Source organism: Lycium ferocissimum, chromosome 4, assembly GCF_029784015.1.
Source record: "Lycium ferocissimum isolate CSIRO_LF1 chromosome 4, AGI_CSIRO_Lferr_CH_V1, whole genome shotgun sequence".
NCBI lineage: Eukaryota > Viridiplantae > Streptophyta > Magnoliopsida > Solanales > Solanaceae > Lycium > Lycium ferocissimum.
Window position 1 is genome coordinate 15,774,213 of NC_081345.1, and position 19,020 is coordinate 15,793,232.

The window sequence follows — 19,020 nt, forward strand, 5'->3', positions numbered from 1 at the left end:
AGTGCAATCATCAATGTAATAGACAAATATATATATGCATAAAAATAGTGCAAACTTATGTATATTTATTAGCAATATAAAATACATATACTATAACTATCCAATACATAAATCTCTTTGGATTCTAGCACTTCTCTTTTCTATGTTTTTTCTTTACCCTTTTTCTATATTTGAAGGTGTACCTGGCGTATTAAATTTCTCATAGGATCTTTAGCAGTTAACTGTAATTGGTAGTTTTTTTTGGAGAAATGATGATACAATTTTCATTTTCAGTGATTCTAGCTAAATCCCTTTTGATTCTTGTACTTATTTTGATCTTGATCTTGTTTTCTTGAATCCTGTTGGACCATTTCAGTTTTTGAAGTTTTAGGTTACTCTGGGTACATGGGTAATTTGTATACTTCCACACTTAAACCAGTAAAAAGATTACTCATAGCATCTCCAAAGAAATTGAATCTTTTTATGCTCACCAAAAAGGATTTTGATAAGGAGTAAATGTTCATTGGTGCATGGGTAAATTTGTGTACTTCCAGATTTGCACCAATAAAAAGATTCCTCATAGCATCTGAAAGAAGTATTGAAAAGCACTTGTACATTTTACTTCTTTAAGCATAGTTCCAGGTTTGCACATAAAATAACTTCGATTTTGTTTTTGCCGTATACAAAATGGATACCTGATTTCTTATCCATTCTTCTTGCTCTTTGTTGTTCTGTGTTTCCTATGCATATTGTTTTTTAGTTTATCACTCTATAATGGTTTTAAAAAGCTTATATCAATATTATATAGACTTCGATTTCCCCTTTATATGAGTTGAAAATAGTACTTGGCAATTGTCACCTGAATGTCTGATAGAAATCTCCCTCTTTGGAATCGAAAGTAAAAAAAGAAAAAGAAAAATGGCATACCTTCAAAGTGTTTTCTAGAACTTAATACAAACATATGATTATCACCACTTAACAAGTAGGGAAGAAGAAACTCAATTTATACATTTCTCTTAAACCCTTACTATTGCCTTACTATATTTTCAGGCAAAACAATCTGAGAGCCCCTAAAGATGGATAACTTTGGATGAAATGAATACGTTAAATTAGTAATGGCACAATTTAGTTAGTTAGCTTTTAGTATCTAAGTGCTATGTTTTCACATTTATTTCAATCGTTTACCTTGATAAATTAATTTCCATTTGCATCCTGGAGAGTTTACGTTCTTCCTCTATCTATCCGTTGTATAGTAAGCTCGTGATCTTAACAATTTGAACGAGCAAATAATATAGTGATGTTGTACGTCCTTTTTCCTTACAATTCGTAGGTTCTTCCTGGAATTGTTCACTTGTTCTTTGGATTTTTGAAGTCAATGGATGGCTTAAAATTGTGATTACCAAGAATAAGTAAGGTTATACTTCTCTACTGATTTAGCAAATACTTTGGCTTGATTCATTGATGGTTTAAAGTTTTCCTTTACTTCAAATTTCAAAATGGAACACTTAAGTCTCTAAGAGTGATGGTAGTTCTGATAGGTAGATTCTTAAGACTATAAAAATTAAAAGATAAAAGTCTGTTTGTCAAATTAGGCAATGTGGCACGATTTTAAAGCGAAGCATCTTTAAACTGCTACTGGTATTTTTACTACCAGCAACTATTACCTTATTTGAGTTCTCCAATTTATGAATTGTAGTAGAACATGTAAGCTTTTATAAATTGTAGTAGAACATGTAAGCTTTTCTTAAAGAAATGGATGTCAAGAAATTTATCTGAATTATTTGAGCTTGAAGCTGATGAGGAGTCAGAAAGTTTTTACTTCATTTGAAGCTGCTAGGATATTTATTTATAACTTTCTACCCTACAGATTATGTTGGTATTAATCAATTGAAGCCGGTAGTCAAAATGAACTAATTGTTCGAAGTTTCTGACAAGCTAGACCTTCTTAATCTCCTAGCACCATCATCAGCAGAATCAATACTCTTTTCAAAGTTCACGGCAAGATTTTTAGGAATGAGCTATATCTTCTCTAGCCTTGGCATTAGAACTTTCACAAAATGCATGTTGATGGATTTTCATGAAACTCATCCCTGCCAAATAGGGGTGGGCATGGTATGGTAGATACCGATTACCATACCGAAATTGAATTTTTTAATACCGCTGTTTTGGTAGTATAGTGTTTGGTACGGTATTTGATATACATTTTAAGAGAGTCTGGTATTTAGTACGGTATTTGGTATTCATAAAGAAAATACCAAAATACCGAATACCATACCGATGTATATAGTTACATATACAATTCATATATCTTAGTATCATAGTGCTAAAAAATATGTAAACTAATATTATTAGAAAACTAAAACTTTGACTACTCTATCTTGATTTAAATGTTTTTTTTGTGTAATTGATTTACGAAGGGGATTGCTTGTACTTTCTTTTGAATATTTTTACATGTAAGGTGTTAGTACAATATAATTGAGACGTTTCTTGAGTAGCCAAAGTCATAATTCTCTACGATATGAGTATATGTAAGTCGAAGTCGAACCAACTATGGTACCGATTTACCGTACCGCAAAATACCGAAATCGAACTTAAAAATACCGAACCATCTTTTGAATTAATTGGGTATGGTAATGGTATAGTACTTTTAGAAATCGTAAACCGAAATTACCGTACCGAAATTTCAAATACCGTACCATACCATACCATGCTCACCCCTACTGCCAAGCTTTACCTCCATTAGGTCTCCCATAAAACCTATATGATATGTTTGCACATGCGGAGCAAACTTTTCCCATAAAACCTATTTGATACATTTTAACAGCTAGAGAATACCTTCATCCGGAATTTCATTCTTGCCTTATTGCAGCTGTTATTTGATAAAAGAAACATTTATCTAATCACAATTACAATGAAATCTAAAGCAGCCATTTTTGAAGAAAAGGAAGACAGTGGTGCCGATTCATCCTTGCTCTTTGGCACCAAAATTTGGAAAGCCGGCCTTGAGAGGAGCCAACATCTTCTTAACCTAAAGATTTCCCCGATGTTATATAAATATGAACATTATTATCAAAACCAAGTGCTCTAAGCATAAGGCGAACATCCTCAGGAGTTAGTGGGCATATTTTACATTCCTTCTTTCTTTGAAGCAACATGTTTAATGTAAGTTGTGGGAGCAACCTAAGTATTGATATCTCGTATTAGTCCATTCTAGCGGTTATTCTATTCAACTATGTGGAATATTTGTGGTTTTCACATGATAACATTGCGGGAGTATTTTTCAGCATGCTAAATTTGAATCTACTGCTTTTTTGAAAGTTACAGTGAAGGAGAAAAATTGAATCTACTGCTTTTTTGAAAGTTACTGTAGGCCCATTGCTTCAATCCTCTTGCTTCTGCCATTTGTCTCTACCCTTTACATTTATATTCCTGTTGTAATGCGATAGGCTAAGACTAGCTAGCTACTCTACAGGTGCTGATTAGTAATTTAATGGCATTTAAACTGACTGAGCTATTCATTTTAGAGGGAGGGAGCGAGAGGACTATAATCGTATTTGTACATTCTGTGCAATCCTTTTTTTCACATCAACTATCCAATTATTCTATCTTTGATCCAATTATTAACATGCAAAACTTGCAGAGTTGTATAGAAGCTCATCAATTTTTGGCTATTCTTCATTTTTGATATGACTTCGATTCTCGATTTCTTAGCATTTGTAGTCTTTGGTATGCTTGTGTTCCGCTCCTTTTGTTCAGCTTCTTGATTTAAAATGTTTGAAAGTATATGAAACTTAGGTTGGTGTGAGTGGATGTTTGTTAAATGATCAGCAAAGCCACTGGCACTATATATAGAACTGGTTAAGTAAAGAATCAAAGATATTAAACATAGAGTTTTAAGGCTGGAAGAAACGAGTACTCTTTTGGCAAAAGTCGGATCAATTATCTCTCGAATTTGCTGTCTTTAATCAAAGCCACGTCCTGAGGAACTTTGGTTGTTAGAATTGTATCTAACAATGGAAATCTTTGTCAGTATATCCCTTCCAGGTAATGTAGTGATTTATGGCATTACTTGACAATTAATCAAACAAAAGGAGGATTCACATAGGTTCAGGTAGGATTTTTTTTGTATGAGTTCATGGTAATGTAAGTCCATGCGGCCTAAATGATTGGTTTTGACTGGTAGAAGCCATTATGCGAAGAGATACGATACCACTTCCTAAAACTGAACTCTACAACCGTTGTCTAATGTTACGGATTGTGAGAAGTTTGGATTTTTCTTATCTTGGATTAAAGTTGAGGAGATAATTTCTTTCATCTTTCTGTGAATTGATTGGATTGCACCGAACTAGAGCTATCCTGTTGATCTTTCTATATTTTATGGATTCGTGTGTTCCTATAACTCATGTTTTGAAGGTTGTTTCTTTTTGAACTTTGCAGGTATGCCTTTTCTACTTGATTCGTCGAACACTTAACTCTGTTGGTAAGCTCATTTACTGTCTAATTGTGTTTATATCATAGAAATTCTGAGATATGAAGCTCAGCAGGCAGATGACCAGCCATAGTATTGGTTAACATGATAGACTAACAGTCAAGTGTATTCATTAAATTCATAGGATATAATGGATTTCGATCATATGTATGTAAATTGTTGTGTGATTAGTTTAGCACCTCAACCCTTTATTTTTGAAGAGACTGCAAATATTTCTTAAATCTCAAGCACTAAGGAGTACATGCTATCCAAGTAAACACACAAACTTTGAGTAAGCTTTATTTTGGACAAAAAGATGCAGTGGAAATAAATGAAAGTTGACTTCATCCTAGAATGATCGTACTCAAACTTTTCCATCATATAACTGTTGTTGATAGTAGTTGTAAGAGTCTTTTCCTCCTTTTACCATAAGGTAGCTGTTACCTGATTAAATCTTCTTTCTCTCTGCCTCATTCTTCTTCTTTCTCTCCGCCTCATTCTTTCTCCATACTTCCCTAATCCTTTTTGCTCTTTCATTGTAGGATAGATATTAGAGCTACCATTCTTTAAGCTCGCTGGTATAGAGAAGAAGAGTTGTTTAATTGGAGTCTTGAGAGGAAACGGAACTAGAAAGCTCGACGAAAGGGATAAGCTGTATGAATTTTCAGAATATCCTTATCCACGAAGGGAAAGAACTAAAAGACCACTATCATACACAGGTTAGGTTTTCAATAAGCATTAGCGCTATTTTTACAGCTTGCATACGCCAATTTGTTTTGTTTTACAATTGAAAGCCGGCTACCACAAATAGCAAGCTGGCAATTTAAGTCCCAAGGGATGGAAAAACTTCGCCCTTAAAGCTGATAGATGCATTAGTAATGAGCAGAAAGACATTGCACAACTCTTTGCTCCTTAACTTGCTACTTCAGGAAACCTCATTCAATTGATTCTACAGCTTTGAAGATGTATTGGGAGTTTATGAACAAGGAGCTCCGGGTTTTCTTAAGCATCCAATGCAACACGTTGTGAGAGGTAATTGACTTTAGCTAGACACCCCTCTGTAATTATTCCTTTGCGTTGCGTTTTCCTAAAATTGTACGTTGTAGAAACAAAGTGAGCAAGCTTGGATGTCAGATGAAGAATTTGGAAGACAGATGCTAGCTGGATTAAATTCCATGTGCATTCTGAGCTCATCTTTATTTAAAGCATTAACAAATTTGAAATTTGGTTCGACATATGGGTGGAGAGGTCCAAAGTATTCAATTTGACAAAGTTTAAAATCTGTTGAGTTTGATATCAAGAAAGAGAATTAGTTTAGTTTTTCCCTTGCAGATTACTGTAATTGGGCCCATCTTTGGCACGAGCTGCTTTTAGAACGTGATTTACTTTTTGCCGCTAAACTAAGCAGAAATATTTCAGTGAAAGGGCTTCTTAAATCTTTACAGATTCTATTTGCAAGGTAAAAAGTTGATGTGTTGTCCCATCTAAGCTGCTACATGTTAATAGAAGGGTCTTGTAACCGAAAAATTACTTTTTGAGCTAATTTAAATTTTTAACGCTCTGACATCAAGGTTTATAGAGTGGGGATGGAACATGGTCTTTTATTTAAAGCATTCTATTTTATGAGATCTTTATAGTAACTATGAGATTATTCGGTAATCTGTGCATTTAAATCAACTGATTTTTCATTTGTCTTTTTATTTCATTTTTACCTGATTTCGTATATTCTTTAATGAAGTTCTTTGATTTCATTTTCATTTGGTGCCTATTCTTTGGATTGTTACTGACATATTTTGTCCTTTGATGGTTTCCTTTCTGCCCTGTTATTTTATAGCTTCTGCTGCAAGAGAAAAGAAAGCTGGATGAGGGATTGAAAAAATTGAGCGAACTTATAATATGCCTTCAGCTAAGAAGCTTCTTGAACTCCTATTAGCTGGCATTGGTAGTTGTAGAAGAACTGAGGATTGGGCCTAAAGTAATCAAGAAGCTGGAGACTTCATCTTTATGCAAGAAGATGAAGGCGAGTAATTACATTTTGCCTGGACTCAACAACACTGCCCAAAAGATCAAGTATGAATATTACCAATTTCAATTTCCTGCATTCTATGTTTCTGCTCAGTTCTTTTTCTAATCTGAAAAAATAATTGCATAGCTTCGGGTTCATATGGAGCGAAATCCTTCTAACATGGCAATAGATTTAGTTATTCCCGCACTCAAGGTGAAAAGATCATGGTACGCTTGACCATTATAAGGTACTTTAAGCCCAAAATGTATCCTTTTATTTGTAACAATGATTGTTATGTTTTTGTCTCACTACTTGCTTTGAATAGTAACTACTTACTAAATTATAATTTTGAAGTCAAAAGAGTTAAGAAACGATTAGGATGAACTTTTAAAAGCCTTGACTTTCGTATTTTAGAGCTTTTGAGATTGAAAAAGAGAACATTTTCTTTTGAGCATCAGTGATGGTTTAGGTGATAGAAGAAAAATTAAAAGAAGAAAATAAAAAAAAAATTACTTCTTCCATAACTGAGTGCTCTTTTGTGGAAGAAGGTGAACACTCTCCGTTACTTCATCTACAGTTTGGTAGCAGACATAAGATGGGAAAGAAAACCAATTCAACTCTTTGTCTGGGGCTGAGTTTCATAAGCATATAATTCCTCGGTAATCATCTATTACTTCACTCTTGAAAATGCCTCACAAAACTCAGTTTGTTTTTTATCTACTGCCAAAAGGTTACGGTGAACTTCTCGCATTTATATTGCATATATTATCCAATGATAAGCGAAATATGAACAATCTGCCATTTTGTCTTTTCTAGAGAAAGAATATCTTGTCACTTATATTTATAGATCGAATAAAAACTCTCTCACTATTCATAGAAGCATGGTTACACTGGCAATGTATAGCAATATTTACAATTAATTTATGTGTCCACCGAACTTAGACCGACATTTTTCATTCTTGTTCTATAAACTAAGCTATTGAGTATAATGTTTCATGGTCTAGCAACCGTTGTATTAGGACTTGGTTGATGCGTGCATGCTTCTTGATAAAATATATTGAATGCTTTCTTGGATGAGTTTCTAAACCCTCCATCCCTTTCGAAACAAAGATATGTATATGAACCTTTTTTTTTTCTCCTATTCAAAGAGTACATCATCTGGGTCCATTTATCTTACAAGGGGATTGCGAGCCAATCCATGAAACGAGAGATTTATAGATTGAGTTGTGATTACGACATTGAAATTAAAATATGGTCCTTTCTTATCCTTGTTAAGATGGTGCCGTAATCTTTACTACATTTAGAGCGGAAATGACACCTTTACGGAACCAAAAATAAAAGAACAGAAAAGGAAATGACACCTACTGATTTGACTTTTGGTTGACGGTAGCTCTTCTTTTGAGAAGACATAGAGCACATGTGGATGTTGCGGGCAAGAAATGATGCGCCGTACTTGAACAAGCTTTGATGAGGTGTGCTCAAATTTGTGAAGTTAGCTGCTCCTGATGCTTCTTTAGTTCCTTGGTAATTCTTTTAGTAGACTAATAGGCTGGTTAGTGTTAGACTTAACTTTGAGACGAATGCTATGATTTTCCTTTGTGGAAAAGAGTCAAGTAGCTCTTCAGCTTCCAAATTTAGCTTGAAGTTTGGATTCAAAATTTGACCAAGCAATTTGATCTCCTAACGCATTTGCTTTAGACATTCTTTGATGGTATATTGACAAAGATGTTCCATACTTCCTTTATAGCCCATATGTCGTCCATCATTACTTTTGCAGAAACAAAGTTCTAAGTTAAGTTTGTTTCTCTCATCTTTATATTCTACAATAATTAAACGACACATATAAACAATAATGGCTGGCCTACGCCCGTGCCTTGCACGGGCACACACCATCTAGTATAATCTATAAGTGGAGTCTGAGGACGGTAGAATATACTCCTCTGTTTCAAAATCCTTATCGTTCTTATTAAAAATATACGTATTTAAATACTTGTTATTTAAAAAATCAAGATAATATTAAGTAGATTTTTTCCATTTTACCCTTTGTATTAATCACAACATTTAAGAGGGAGTACATTAATAGAGTTGGCATAGATATATAGTACTCCCTCCGGTTAAAAAAGAGTGTCCGCGAAGCTTTTATCTTTTGGTTAAAAAAAAGTGTCCATTTACTAAATCAAGAAAAAAATAATCTTATTTTCTCAAATTCGCTCTTATTAAGTGTTAAGTGATCAAATTTCAATATCTATATAATTAGGGGTGGTTTAGTGAAATTGCCTATTTTTGTCCAGAAGTTAATATTTTCTTAAGGGATGTGCAAATAACTAAGTGGACACTCTTTTTAAACCGGAGAAAGTAATAAACATTTAAGAAGGTGAAATATTTTGAGGAAGTAGAATAATCAAAAGCTATCTTATTAATGCTTTTTTAAAGGGAGTGTAAATAAAAGGAACGACAACTATTTTGAGATGGAGGGAATATCTGAGATAGGCAAGCCTTTAACACTTCACCTTCACCGTGTCATGCATTTATTGATTTAATAGATTTAGAATGTGAATACATGTTTTTCAGCAATCATTTGAGCTAATATTAGTAAAAAAAGAAAAAGTTGTCAAATTGAAAAAAGGTCATTTTCTTGCCATCAAAGTCGGCAAATAGGCTGGATTCCTTAACTCTAAGGTAAAGTCGTTTTCATTGTCAAGATTGAAAAATGAGCTAATTTCACCATTGAAGAATAGAAAATTCATATAGCAGACTCATATGAAGACGATGATGGTGGAGCAAAGTGCATTAGATTGCACACTTGGACGATATCTCATGGTTACTGTAATATTTGAATTTTGAGGGATAAAGTTAAACCAATTCCAAAACTTAAGGGCCCATTTAGGTAACAGATTATCTTTCATATAACAACCATGATCTTTTTTCTTGTAGGCTTTTCCCTTTTTTTTTTTTTGTAATAATTATTATAATATTAAAAAGGTTGGAGGGACGGCATCTGAGAGTTGATTGATGCAAATATTGTTTCTGAAGCCGCGCCATTGCTCTATCTAGTTTCATTGAATATACTATGTTATGCATACAAGGGTCAGGAAATAACTTACTCACACCCGATGTTCATACAAAACCCGACACATATCCTGCATTCATCTGATTGGTATAAACACCATGTGCGCAAAAGTATTTTCCAAAGGCTCATTAGATGCGGAGGCCAAGAAGTGTAAAAGTTATATCAAGCCTAAGAAGGGCAGGAAAAAGAAAGAGATTGCTAATGTATACGTATTATAGAAAAAAGTAAGCATTCATATCTGAATTTGAAGTATTTGATTATCACATATGACCACCTCAAGGGTCTTTTTGCATCCTCTAAATTAGCATGAAGCCTAATCAACTTCACAATAACTCTGAAGTTTTAGTTACTCAGCCTACAAATGTGAATGCTCCTAATAACTGGACTTCATTGCCAAGCTCACCTGCTGGACTTCTCCGGCTATTCATGATGCCAATCTTCCGCACAAAGTTGTTTCAATTTTTTCGTCCTGACTTGCTAATTTCCAACCGCCACGTATTTCAGTCTGATCTTGTACGAAAATAGAAAAAAAAGGAGGTATAAATATTATCTGGGAAAACTTCTATGTCCATGCACGAACGACAGGTTGAAAGAACAAGCCAGAATAAATAGCATCATTCTCTTTTGTCCTCCTCAATGACAACTTCTCCAAGCCCAAACACATGATCTGCTGCAATAGAGGCCTTCCTCTCCTTCCTTTCCAGTTTAGACAGATCTCCTCCCACCATTACTCCACTGCCTGTGAGGGACAGACCCTCCTCTTCATCATCAAGAGTCTCTCCTGAGTATGCGTATCTGTAAAATAGTGAAAGATGCCAAATTAGAGACTACTTTAAGGCACTCCCTGACCGAATAATTGAGAGAACGTCAAGACATAAAGCAAAAAAAACGGAATAGACAGATTCTATTAGTTTCATTTGTCTTTTTCTCTCGCAAAGTACAAAAGCAGTAGGATAAATTTTACAAAGCTATACAAACTCATCAAAACCCAACCTTAAATAAGTAAGAGTGTTGGAAAATTGTTTCTGCGATTGTTGATTAGGATAATAAGTAGTTTAGTTGTAGGAGTACTTTGTTTAAATTTAAATTTCTGTTAGATTAGATTAGATTAGGTTGTTAGAGATATTTTAGGTTTTTAAAATTATTCCGTAGATTTTCTATTTTCAAGTTGGCTATTCAAAGCCCTCCATCCTTAATAAAATTGAAAAAATTTCAATCATTCTTCCAATTTTTTTTGCTGCACCATCCTTTAAAAACCCACCAAAGAGGAACAAGACAGGTTTTCTATAGGCTTACCTAATCTTAGAACAGTTGGAAAGGCACAAGAACGATGCCGGAGCTTCAGATATCATTATTTGCACATGAGGTTCATTATTATTTGTATTGACTTGATGACCCCCGCAATAAAGAAAGTGCAACAGAAGTTTCTTTTTCCATAACCATACAAAAAGAGAGCCAAAAGAAAAAACATGGATTATCTTTGTTCCCCGGTTATGGCAGGGTAATAGAAGCTTCATCTCATTAGAACTTGGTCAAGAGAAGGAGATTAATCTTCCTCAATCCACTCAACTTATTCCACCTCTTGGAAAGGAGAAAGAGATTCAGGAGCATTCTCATGCAAAGGATGTTGCGCCCGTAAACCTTCTTGGAAGAATTTTATGCTAATTAGTTCCTATGACCACCTGTTCGTGCATTAATTTTCAACTATATTAAACTGTCTTTCTGTTTCAAATAATAAAGATATACGTTTTGCCCCCTAAAAGAAAAAGATAGCATTTTATTTTCAGCAACGTCCAAATTAATTTGAAACAGGAAAAATGCTTCATTCATTTTGATATAACTTTGTCAATTTAGGAGAGAAATATCAAAAGAACCACTAACATCAACTCACATTGTTATACTCGACTACTCGTAAAGAAAAACAAATTCTGCACAAACTATTTGTACAGACAAATAGAAACATGAACAGATCCTATATTTCCACCCAACTCCACATATTGAAGGCCAAGAATTCTTGTCACTCTTGAGCACTTTGTTTTCCAATCCTCAATATAGATCTCTTATATTCACTGATAATGGACAGTGCAATACCATTCCGCATATATAACATCCTTTCCATTTATAAATGGTATTCAGTATCCATAACAATGCACGTATAGATCATTCTATGACTGGAAGTAGGTTTTAGTCCTCATTTCTGTACAGTAATCTTCAAACAGTAACAATAGAAGCAAGCTATACTAATTACATTGACAAGAAAAGGAAGGGGACAAAGATTGTTCACCTGGTTGGGTTATTTGAAGGAGCCCAGAGAATGCATATTACCCATAAAAGCAAGTGTGCTAGTAAGGTCCAGAAAGCAGGGATTATCCAGGCTCTTCGCCACAGCTCACTCAATGGATCACTTGCATTAAAGTACAGCTGAATAAACAAAGAAATTAGCTCTCGTAGAGCAATCAAGAAAACTCAAAACACAGCGATATGACCTGAAGAGATGCAGAGTGAAACTTTTTGGAGGACATCATCGAAAGCACAAGATATGACTTGCATTATAGAAACTTCAACATACAGTGCCATGTGCATTGAGACTTACTATATTGCGGAAAGAAAAAGGAATAGAACCATAAAACATACCTCATAGCCAATCCAAGCAACAGAGAGCAGAACTGAAACGGCTAGAGAATTGGTAAACTTTCGGTATAGTTCAAGCTTTGCGATGCTTCTCCGTATCTGAGGTCCATATGGGCAAAGAAGGAAGCCTTCAGTTTGCATACAAGGATGTGTGTGCTTTTCTCCCACATTGAAGAAGATCAACACTTTCCAGTCAAAGAAAATACAAAAACTTAAAACAGTTGACAATCATGTAAAACTTGTCCTTGGTGTTAAGAAGAGTTAAAGAGTGATGTTCTATTATTTGGTTCAATTGTTGCGATTTTCCATGTCTCTAACACAAGTGTATTTGTCATCAACAATAGTCTTCTATACCAACCAGATTTCAAAGGCATCAGTTATCTCCACCAACCAATAAAAAAGAGAAAACAAGTATGTTTATGATGAAAATGCAGTTATTTTTTCCTTTGAGCAAAGAAGAGATTCTGAAAGCACGAAATCTGACAGTACATAGATGATCAACCAACTTTTATTTATTTATTTATTTCGCTTTTGAGAAGACAAAACCGACCAACCATCTTTTTTTTTTTTTTTTTTTTTTTTTTTTTTGTTATTAGTACTTTTTGACCAATCTATGACTGCTAAAATAAAGAGAAGGAAAGTTGTCATCACCTGAAGCTTCTCTAAAGTCTTGGATAATGAGGAAAATATCCATACAATGAAGCAGGAATCTAATAAAGCAACAGGTAACACCAAAAAGATTCTCGCTTTTCCAGAGAAGTCATTGATATTTCCCAAATGTTCAACCAGTTCCAAGGCTTCAGAAGCTAGAAAGTATACCACACCCAGAAGAAGTACCTTTGAGGTTATACCTCCCAGTGTGGGTCGTACAACACCATAACCCATTGAAACCACTAGAAGAAGTAAACGTGAGACAGTCTTTTTGATAGCACTGAAGGTAACAGCCCACATGGTGATTCCCATTGGCCTACTTCCCGTGGCATTAAAATTTGCATATTCAAAATACCAAAGAGCCATTTCACACATTCCAAGACCAATCACAGCAGTAATGTGATAGTGCAATTGTATTATATCCTTCCAATGTTGCACAAACCGTAAAAACCACAAGAGACCGAGAATGAGGTATGCTAGAGACATGAAACCATAAAATGTCATTAGTGGTGCCATCTTCCCGGGGAGATAGCCTTCTGGGTTTCTCCAAACAGTTCTACCACTAATTAACGTGCCCTTTAGTTCTGGATTGCAGAACATAAAATAGAGATAATACATTCCAGTCTTGTTGATCTCAACATTCTGGAGTACCATATTCGCCTCTTCACTGTTTCCCTCAAAGGGCGTCTGAATACGTTTTGGCCACCCAGGGTTCTCGGGATCTTGGTGGATTATAACCTCTCCTACTTTGCAGGATCCATCCTTAGCAAGAGCAGGGGTGCAGCATATCGCATCGGAATTCAGATAGGAACCGCCAATTTCATTCCTGTCTTTGACCTCCACTATTATGGCTTCGACAATTCCAGTACTCTGCTGCATCTCATTTTGCTTATTAGCAGCCTCCTTTGTTCTTCTAAAGGTGATCGACTCAAACCTAAACTCATTATGGAAGGCTGGAATTATTCATCACATATTTTGGACATTCTGATTATGAAGCATAACCCATCAATACCCCATAAACACAGTAGCCAAATATATTATATTCAGTCAATCTTTTTAAGAAAAAGAACTCACTCATGTGAGGACAAACATCAAAACATTTTATTTCTGGAGAACACCTTGAAATTTTTGTCTATTTAGAAATATCCAAACTTCTACTGCATATGACTTATTCCACCTAGAAGTTTTTGTCAATCTTTAAACATAAAAAGTTTCACCAAAACATTATCCTGATTCTGATCCTACATCTCGTAGGATTATTATATTTCACCAACTTTTATATGCAACCAAAACTGAAAATTGATTTCCAAGGTAAACTATTTCCCTAACAAAACAATTCCCATGGAGAATGTTTATCCCTACCAAATGCTTATTACACACAACTTTTGTATTCCACTCTTTGCATTCTCTCTTTTGATTGTCATATGTGCTCTGCAAATAGTATGCAGGCAAATCTCACCACCACCACTCTTTATTTTTTCTTCTTTTGCTGGCACACGAAGAAAGTCTGGTTGGGCATAATTCTGAAGAATAAATTTATCTACCTAACTCCTTCACTTTGTAACACAATCAAGAACCATCACCCGTGTTTGTCAATAACTTTTACTATCCTCATTTACAACAAATAGATTCACAAATTTCTACCCTATTTACATCTACAACTCACAAGAGTAAAAAATAATTTCTTCAAATAACTCAAACGCAATTCACCAAATCAAGAAATGTATAACTAAAAAAAAGCATAAGGGTATTGAAATTTAGTACCTGATGAAGGACTTGCCATTAAGGGGTTTATTATTGGTGTCATTAGAAACAGGAAAGGGTAAATCTTGAACTTTAGAAGCATAAAGACCTTCACTACCGCCATGAAAGAAATATGAATTAAAACGAGGAATAAAATCTTCATCTTTATACTCATGGATCGACCCATTCACTCCCATTATCATAAACAGTAGAAATCCACCAATTATTAGATCACATTTACCCTTTCTATATCTCATCTTGATGAATGTGAAAAGATTGGTTCTTTGAGAGTTAGCGTGAAAATGTATTGAAGATGAAGAAGAAAGTGAAGAGTTAAAGACCGGTTAAGGGTATTTTGTTTTGTCAGCTAAAGGAAAAAGTGATTAGCTTGTTACTAATTAAAGTATGCTACTAATTGCTTATTAAAATTGAGGGCCCACAAAGGATTTATATACTCTGCACTAATGGTATAAGAAAATATTTGTATAATCATATTAATTACTCCATCCGTCCCAAAATAAGTATCGCTTTAACAAAAATCACGCCCGTTAAAAAATTAATAAATACAATTGTAGTTTACTAAACTATGTTTATTTATTAGATTTTTTTTTTTTTGAGAATTCAGCAATATTAAAGAGGTTTGTTTGTTTAACGCTAATGAGATAATTGGAAGCACATGCCAATTTTTGTCTTGAATTCCTAAGGTGAAACTTATTTTGGAGAATTCTTTTATTGGACAAAGGTGCAAATATACCCCTCAACTTTCTTTATTTAGAGCAGATATACCCTCGTTACAAAAGTGGTGTGTAAAATGGTACAAATATATCCTTGCCGTTACAAGATGGGGCAAATATACCCTTTTTGCTGACGGAATTTTTTTACAAAAATCATTTAAGTTATTTTTTAATTAAAACAATGTCACGTGACTTTTAAAAAAAAGTCTACCCATTTTTTTGAGTAGCAATACTTTTTTAAAGCCACAAAATAATTTTTTTTCATGATGGGTCGGGTCTGGTTCATTTCAAAAAAATGGTAGACTTATTTGTTTTAAAGTCACGGAGATATTTTTGTAAACGAACCATACCCAATACACCAGAAAAAAAATTACCATGGCTTTAGAAAAATATCTCTACTAAAAAAAAATAAAAAATAGTTAGACTTTTTTTAAAGTCACGTGGCATATTTTTTAATTAAAAAATAACCTAACTGATTTTTTAAAAAACTCCCATCAGCGAAAAGGATATATTTGCACCATTTGGTAACGGCGAGAGTATATTTGCACCATTTTGTAACGGCAGGGGTATATATACACCACTTTTGTAACGGCAGGGGTATATATACACCACTTTTGTAACGAGGGGTATATCTGCTCTAAATCGCAAAGGTGGGGGGTATATTTGCACCTTTGCCCTTCTTTTGACACTTATTTTGAGATAGAGGGAGTATTAAATAAATTGTATTAAATAAATTTGAGTAAATCTCTTAACAAATATTGATTAATAATTTGATAAAAGTGATAACTAACCCACTATCACAATTCAAAATTTATTAATAATATAAAAAAGAATTTCACACTATCAGTGCCTTAATCTTTTTTTAATAGTAGGATTCTTTATCCTTTTTATTAGTACTTAGGTTATACTTAGTATGGCTAAAAAATGTTTTTCTGGAAAAAATAAGTAATTTTTGTAATTATTTTCTGGTGTTTGAAAAGTAATCAAAGTTTTCCCCGAAAAGCATTTATATGGAATGTATGAAAACGCTATGAAGTAGGTTGAGGTGGGTGTTGGAGCCGTTGGGATGGGGAAGAGACAATGAACTTAAAATGCTACTTATGAAATTTATTTTCTCTTCTCCCAAAAGAGATAGGCGTTGGGGGCATTGGAGTGGGGTGTTAGGTTGTTGTATGTCTTTCTTTACTAGTTTCTGTTTGCCGCAGCACCTTCTCACTGTCAAGTGGGGAATTAGTAAGATGGAAGGTAGTTTGTACTACTACTATCACTGAAAAGATTAGTGTTCAACTGTTGCAATCATAAAGAGTGATGAGAATTTATAGCATAACAGACTTGAACATGCTTCTGGCAGGATACTATAATAAATATCTATATTGAAGTTTAGTGCTAGTAGAAATGTTGCTTCTTGTGGATATCCCATGACAAAAGAGAAGACTGCTTTTTCAATTAGTACTAGTAGGGCCAATATATTGGGATTGAAATAACAGGGCGTCACTGGAAGCTTATAATTTGCAAGCCTTGAATGATGATAAATCAGACAGCAAAGAATATATACTAAAGACGCATAATACATTGATATGATTTGGTCAAGTGACCTACATGAAAAACTAATATAAAAGAAAATATTAAAACTATGAGAGAGTAAATCTCCTCCTAAACGAGACTCTTTTACTGACTACATTGTGAATGCTATTGTGTTGTGCTATATGAGAAATATTCTTCAATTTATAGAGGTCCAAAACCTTTTCTTCCAAGAAAAAGACTAGCCAAATATGAAAGAGAATTATATTTTCCTTTCAGGAAAAGTAAAACGATTATGGTTGTAGTTTGACTTTCCTTACAGAGAAAAGTAAAACTCAACTATGATAAGAAAATCAGGGTAAAACCCTAACATAATAAACCTTTTGATTTGATTCATGCTGATATTTGGGTGCCATATAGAATCATATACATGATGGACAAAAAAATTTCCTTACTTTGATGGATCATTATAGTAGATTAACATGTCTGTCAAGCTGAAAAGTGATGTTATAGTTCTGCTGTAAATGAGTTCTTGATGCTTATAAAAATTCAGCTCAATGACTTTGTCAAGGTGTTTAAAAGTGACAATTTTACTAAGTTTTTTAATTCTCAATGTAGGGAGTTATTTAAATCAGCAGGTATGATTCTGTAAAGCTCTTGTGTCCATACACCCAAATAGAACGCGGGGTGGAAAGAAAACATAAACACATTCTTAAAGTAGCTGGGGCTATCAGGTTTGAAGGCTACATTCCTCTGAAATTTTTAGATCTTTGTACTTAGAATGCAGTTTATTTCATAAATAGACTTCCTTCCACTGGGCTACAAGGATAGTCACCTTTTGAAATATTCTATGGAAAGAAACCTAAAGTTTAACATCTAAATGATGGAATACAGGCATATGCAGCGGAAGAAAATAGCCAGGATCGAACTTGCATGTAATATAAACAACACATAATCAAGATATTAATCAAACATAAAATTGATACTTATCTCTTGAAGTGTGAATGCAACCTTGAATCTAGCCTTCAAGCACGAGCAAAAACCATCCACACGTTCATCCTCCTGTTCCACGGTCTTCTACTGTGTAACCCGAATGATACTAGAATCTGCGAAATTCGTGTGGGCGAATTTCTATGAAAAAGTGTAAAGCTTGTAAAAACCCTTGGCCTCCTTATGGAATAAGACCCCTATTTTATAACTACAGGTTTTAGGGTTTTCACCCTTTTCCAAAACCTGTTGGGTCTTTATTTTCCACCAAGAAATAATATTCCATTTAATTCTTTATTATTCGGGCACAGCAGGGACCACAGAATTTAATTAACGAGGCTTCCTATTATGGAATTAATTCGAAATATCTGAATTAATCTTACCATAATAAATTACGAATTATTCCACTAAAAAATCGTAACTGCACTCCTCAGTTCAATTTCGAAATCTCTCATTAAATCTTATTTAACTCCCCATGTTAAGATTACAGATACCAATCAATTAAATTAAATTACTGACAATTTAATTCATTGACTAATTGAATCCTTTATATTTCCGCTTAACTTATATCATGTGACGGATACAAAATCCACCTGCATGGTTTTCACATGAGACTTATAAGCATCCATAAAGGGGTATCATCAATCTCAAAGTCGAGACATGGATTCTATCAACTAATTATTACTCCACAAATGTAATTTGCCATTATTCGATTTACCAGGAATACATAGACCCGCAATTGAGTCGTACCTTTTAATAAATCAAAATAATGAACAAATCACATTGATCATAATAATTATATCAAGATTAAGAGTATAAGTACATTTAATGAACTAGAGAATTTGTTTTATATATTCAGTACAAAAACACTTATCTCTACTTGGTCCATTCAATACATACAAAATGTACTAGCACAAGAAGACGAACTATACTGTTCCCTATAATGAAGATACATTATATTAATCTTGGGCTACAATCATACCGATGGCTTTGTCCAATTCCATCTTAGATTGTGAACATAAATTTTATACTTATAAGAACCGACGATTTAATCTTAGTGTATAAGCTAAACTCTATACACTAAATCATCTACTATATAAGTAAAGGACACACATACTAGTACATGATCTATTTAATTCTTTATTAAACAATGAATAAATAATTATTCTATATAAATACTATTTCCAAACACATGGTTAATAGTATATATATCCCAACACTAAATTCTTGG

At 33.9% G+C, this 19,020-nt stretch overlaps 1 protein-coding gene and 3 long non-coding RNA genes across 15 annotated transcripts; 2 read left to right on the forward strand and 2 right to left on the reverse strand.

Annotated features, from left to right (window-relative positions):
- Positions 1-113: 113 nt before the first annotated feature.
- Positions 114-898, forward strand: LOC132054395 (uncharacterized). Its single transcript, XR_009414286.1, has 2 exons — positions 114-325; positions 356-898. It is a non-coding gene; the product is annotated as an uncharacterized LOC132054395 (long non-coding RNA).
- A 422-nt stretch (positions 899-1,320) lies between these two features.
- Positions 1,321-7,114, forward strand: LOC132051622 (uncharacterized). 12 transcript variants are annotated; one of them, XR_009413812.1, is made up of 8 exons: positions 1,424-2,162; positions 2,987-3,141; positions 4,417-4,459; positions 4,990-5,695; positions 5,780-5,906; positions 6,282-6,517; positions 6,600-6,699; positions 7,030-7,114. It is a non-coding gene; the product is annotated as an uncharacterized LOC132051622 (long non-coding RNA). The 12 variants fall into 12 exon arrangements; XR_009413807.1 differs by lacking the exons at positions 1,424-2,162; positions 2,987-3,141 and adding an exon at positions 1,321-1,388; XR_009413810.1 differs by lacking the exons at positions 1,424-2,162; positions 2,987-3,141 and adding an exon at positions 1,323-1,393.
- Positions 5,936-7,114, reverse strand: LOC132051623 (uncharacterized). The gene is made up of 2 exons (XR_009413819.1): positions 7,009-7,114; positions 5,936-6,702 (listed from the first exon to the last, which is right to left on the reverse strand). It is a non-coding gene; the product is annotated as an uncharacterized LOC132051623 (long non-coding RNA).
- A 2,584-nt stretch (positions 7,115-9,698) lies between these two features.
- LOC132051624 (uncharacterized) lies at positions 9,699-14,916 on the reverse strand. The gene is made up of 5 exons (XM_059442780.1): positions 14,569-14,916; positions 12,805-13,738; positions 12,157-12,252; positions 11,807-11,943; positions 9,699-10,317 (listed from the first exon to the last, which is right to left on the reverse strand). Exons 1-5 carry the CDS (start codon positions 14,802-14,804, stop codon positions 10,137-10,139), a joined length of 1,584 nt encoding a protein of 527 aa, XP_059298763.1. The 5' UTR covers positions 14,805-14,916; the 3' UTR covers positions 9,699-10,136.
- Between the last annotated feature and the right edge of the window lie 4,104 nt (positions 14,917-19,020).

Coding starts and splice junctions, on each gene's coding strand:
- LOC132051624 (XM_059442780.1), bottom strand. CDS start 14,804: ATGAGATATAGAAAGGGTAAATGTGATCTAATAATTGGTGGATTTCTA. Junction 12,253..12,804: donor AGACTTTAGAGAAGCTTCAG/GTGATGACAACT, acceptor TATGGACCTCAG/ATACGGAGAAGCATCGCAAA. Junction 11,944..12,156: donor TTGCTTGGATTGGCTATGAG/GTATGTTTTATG, acceptor TTGTTTATTCAG/CTGTACTTTAATGCAAGTGA.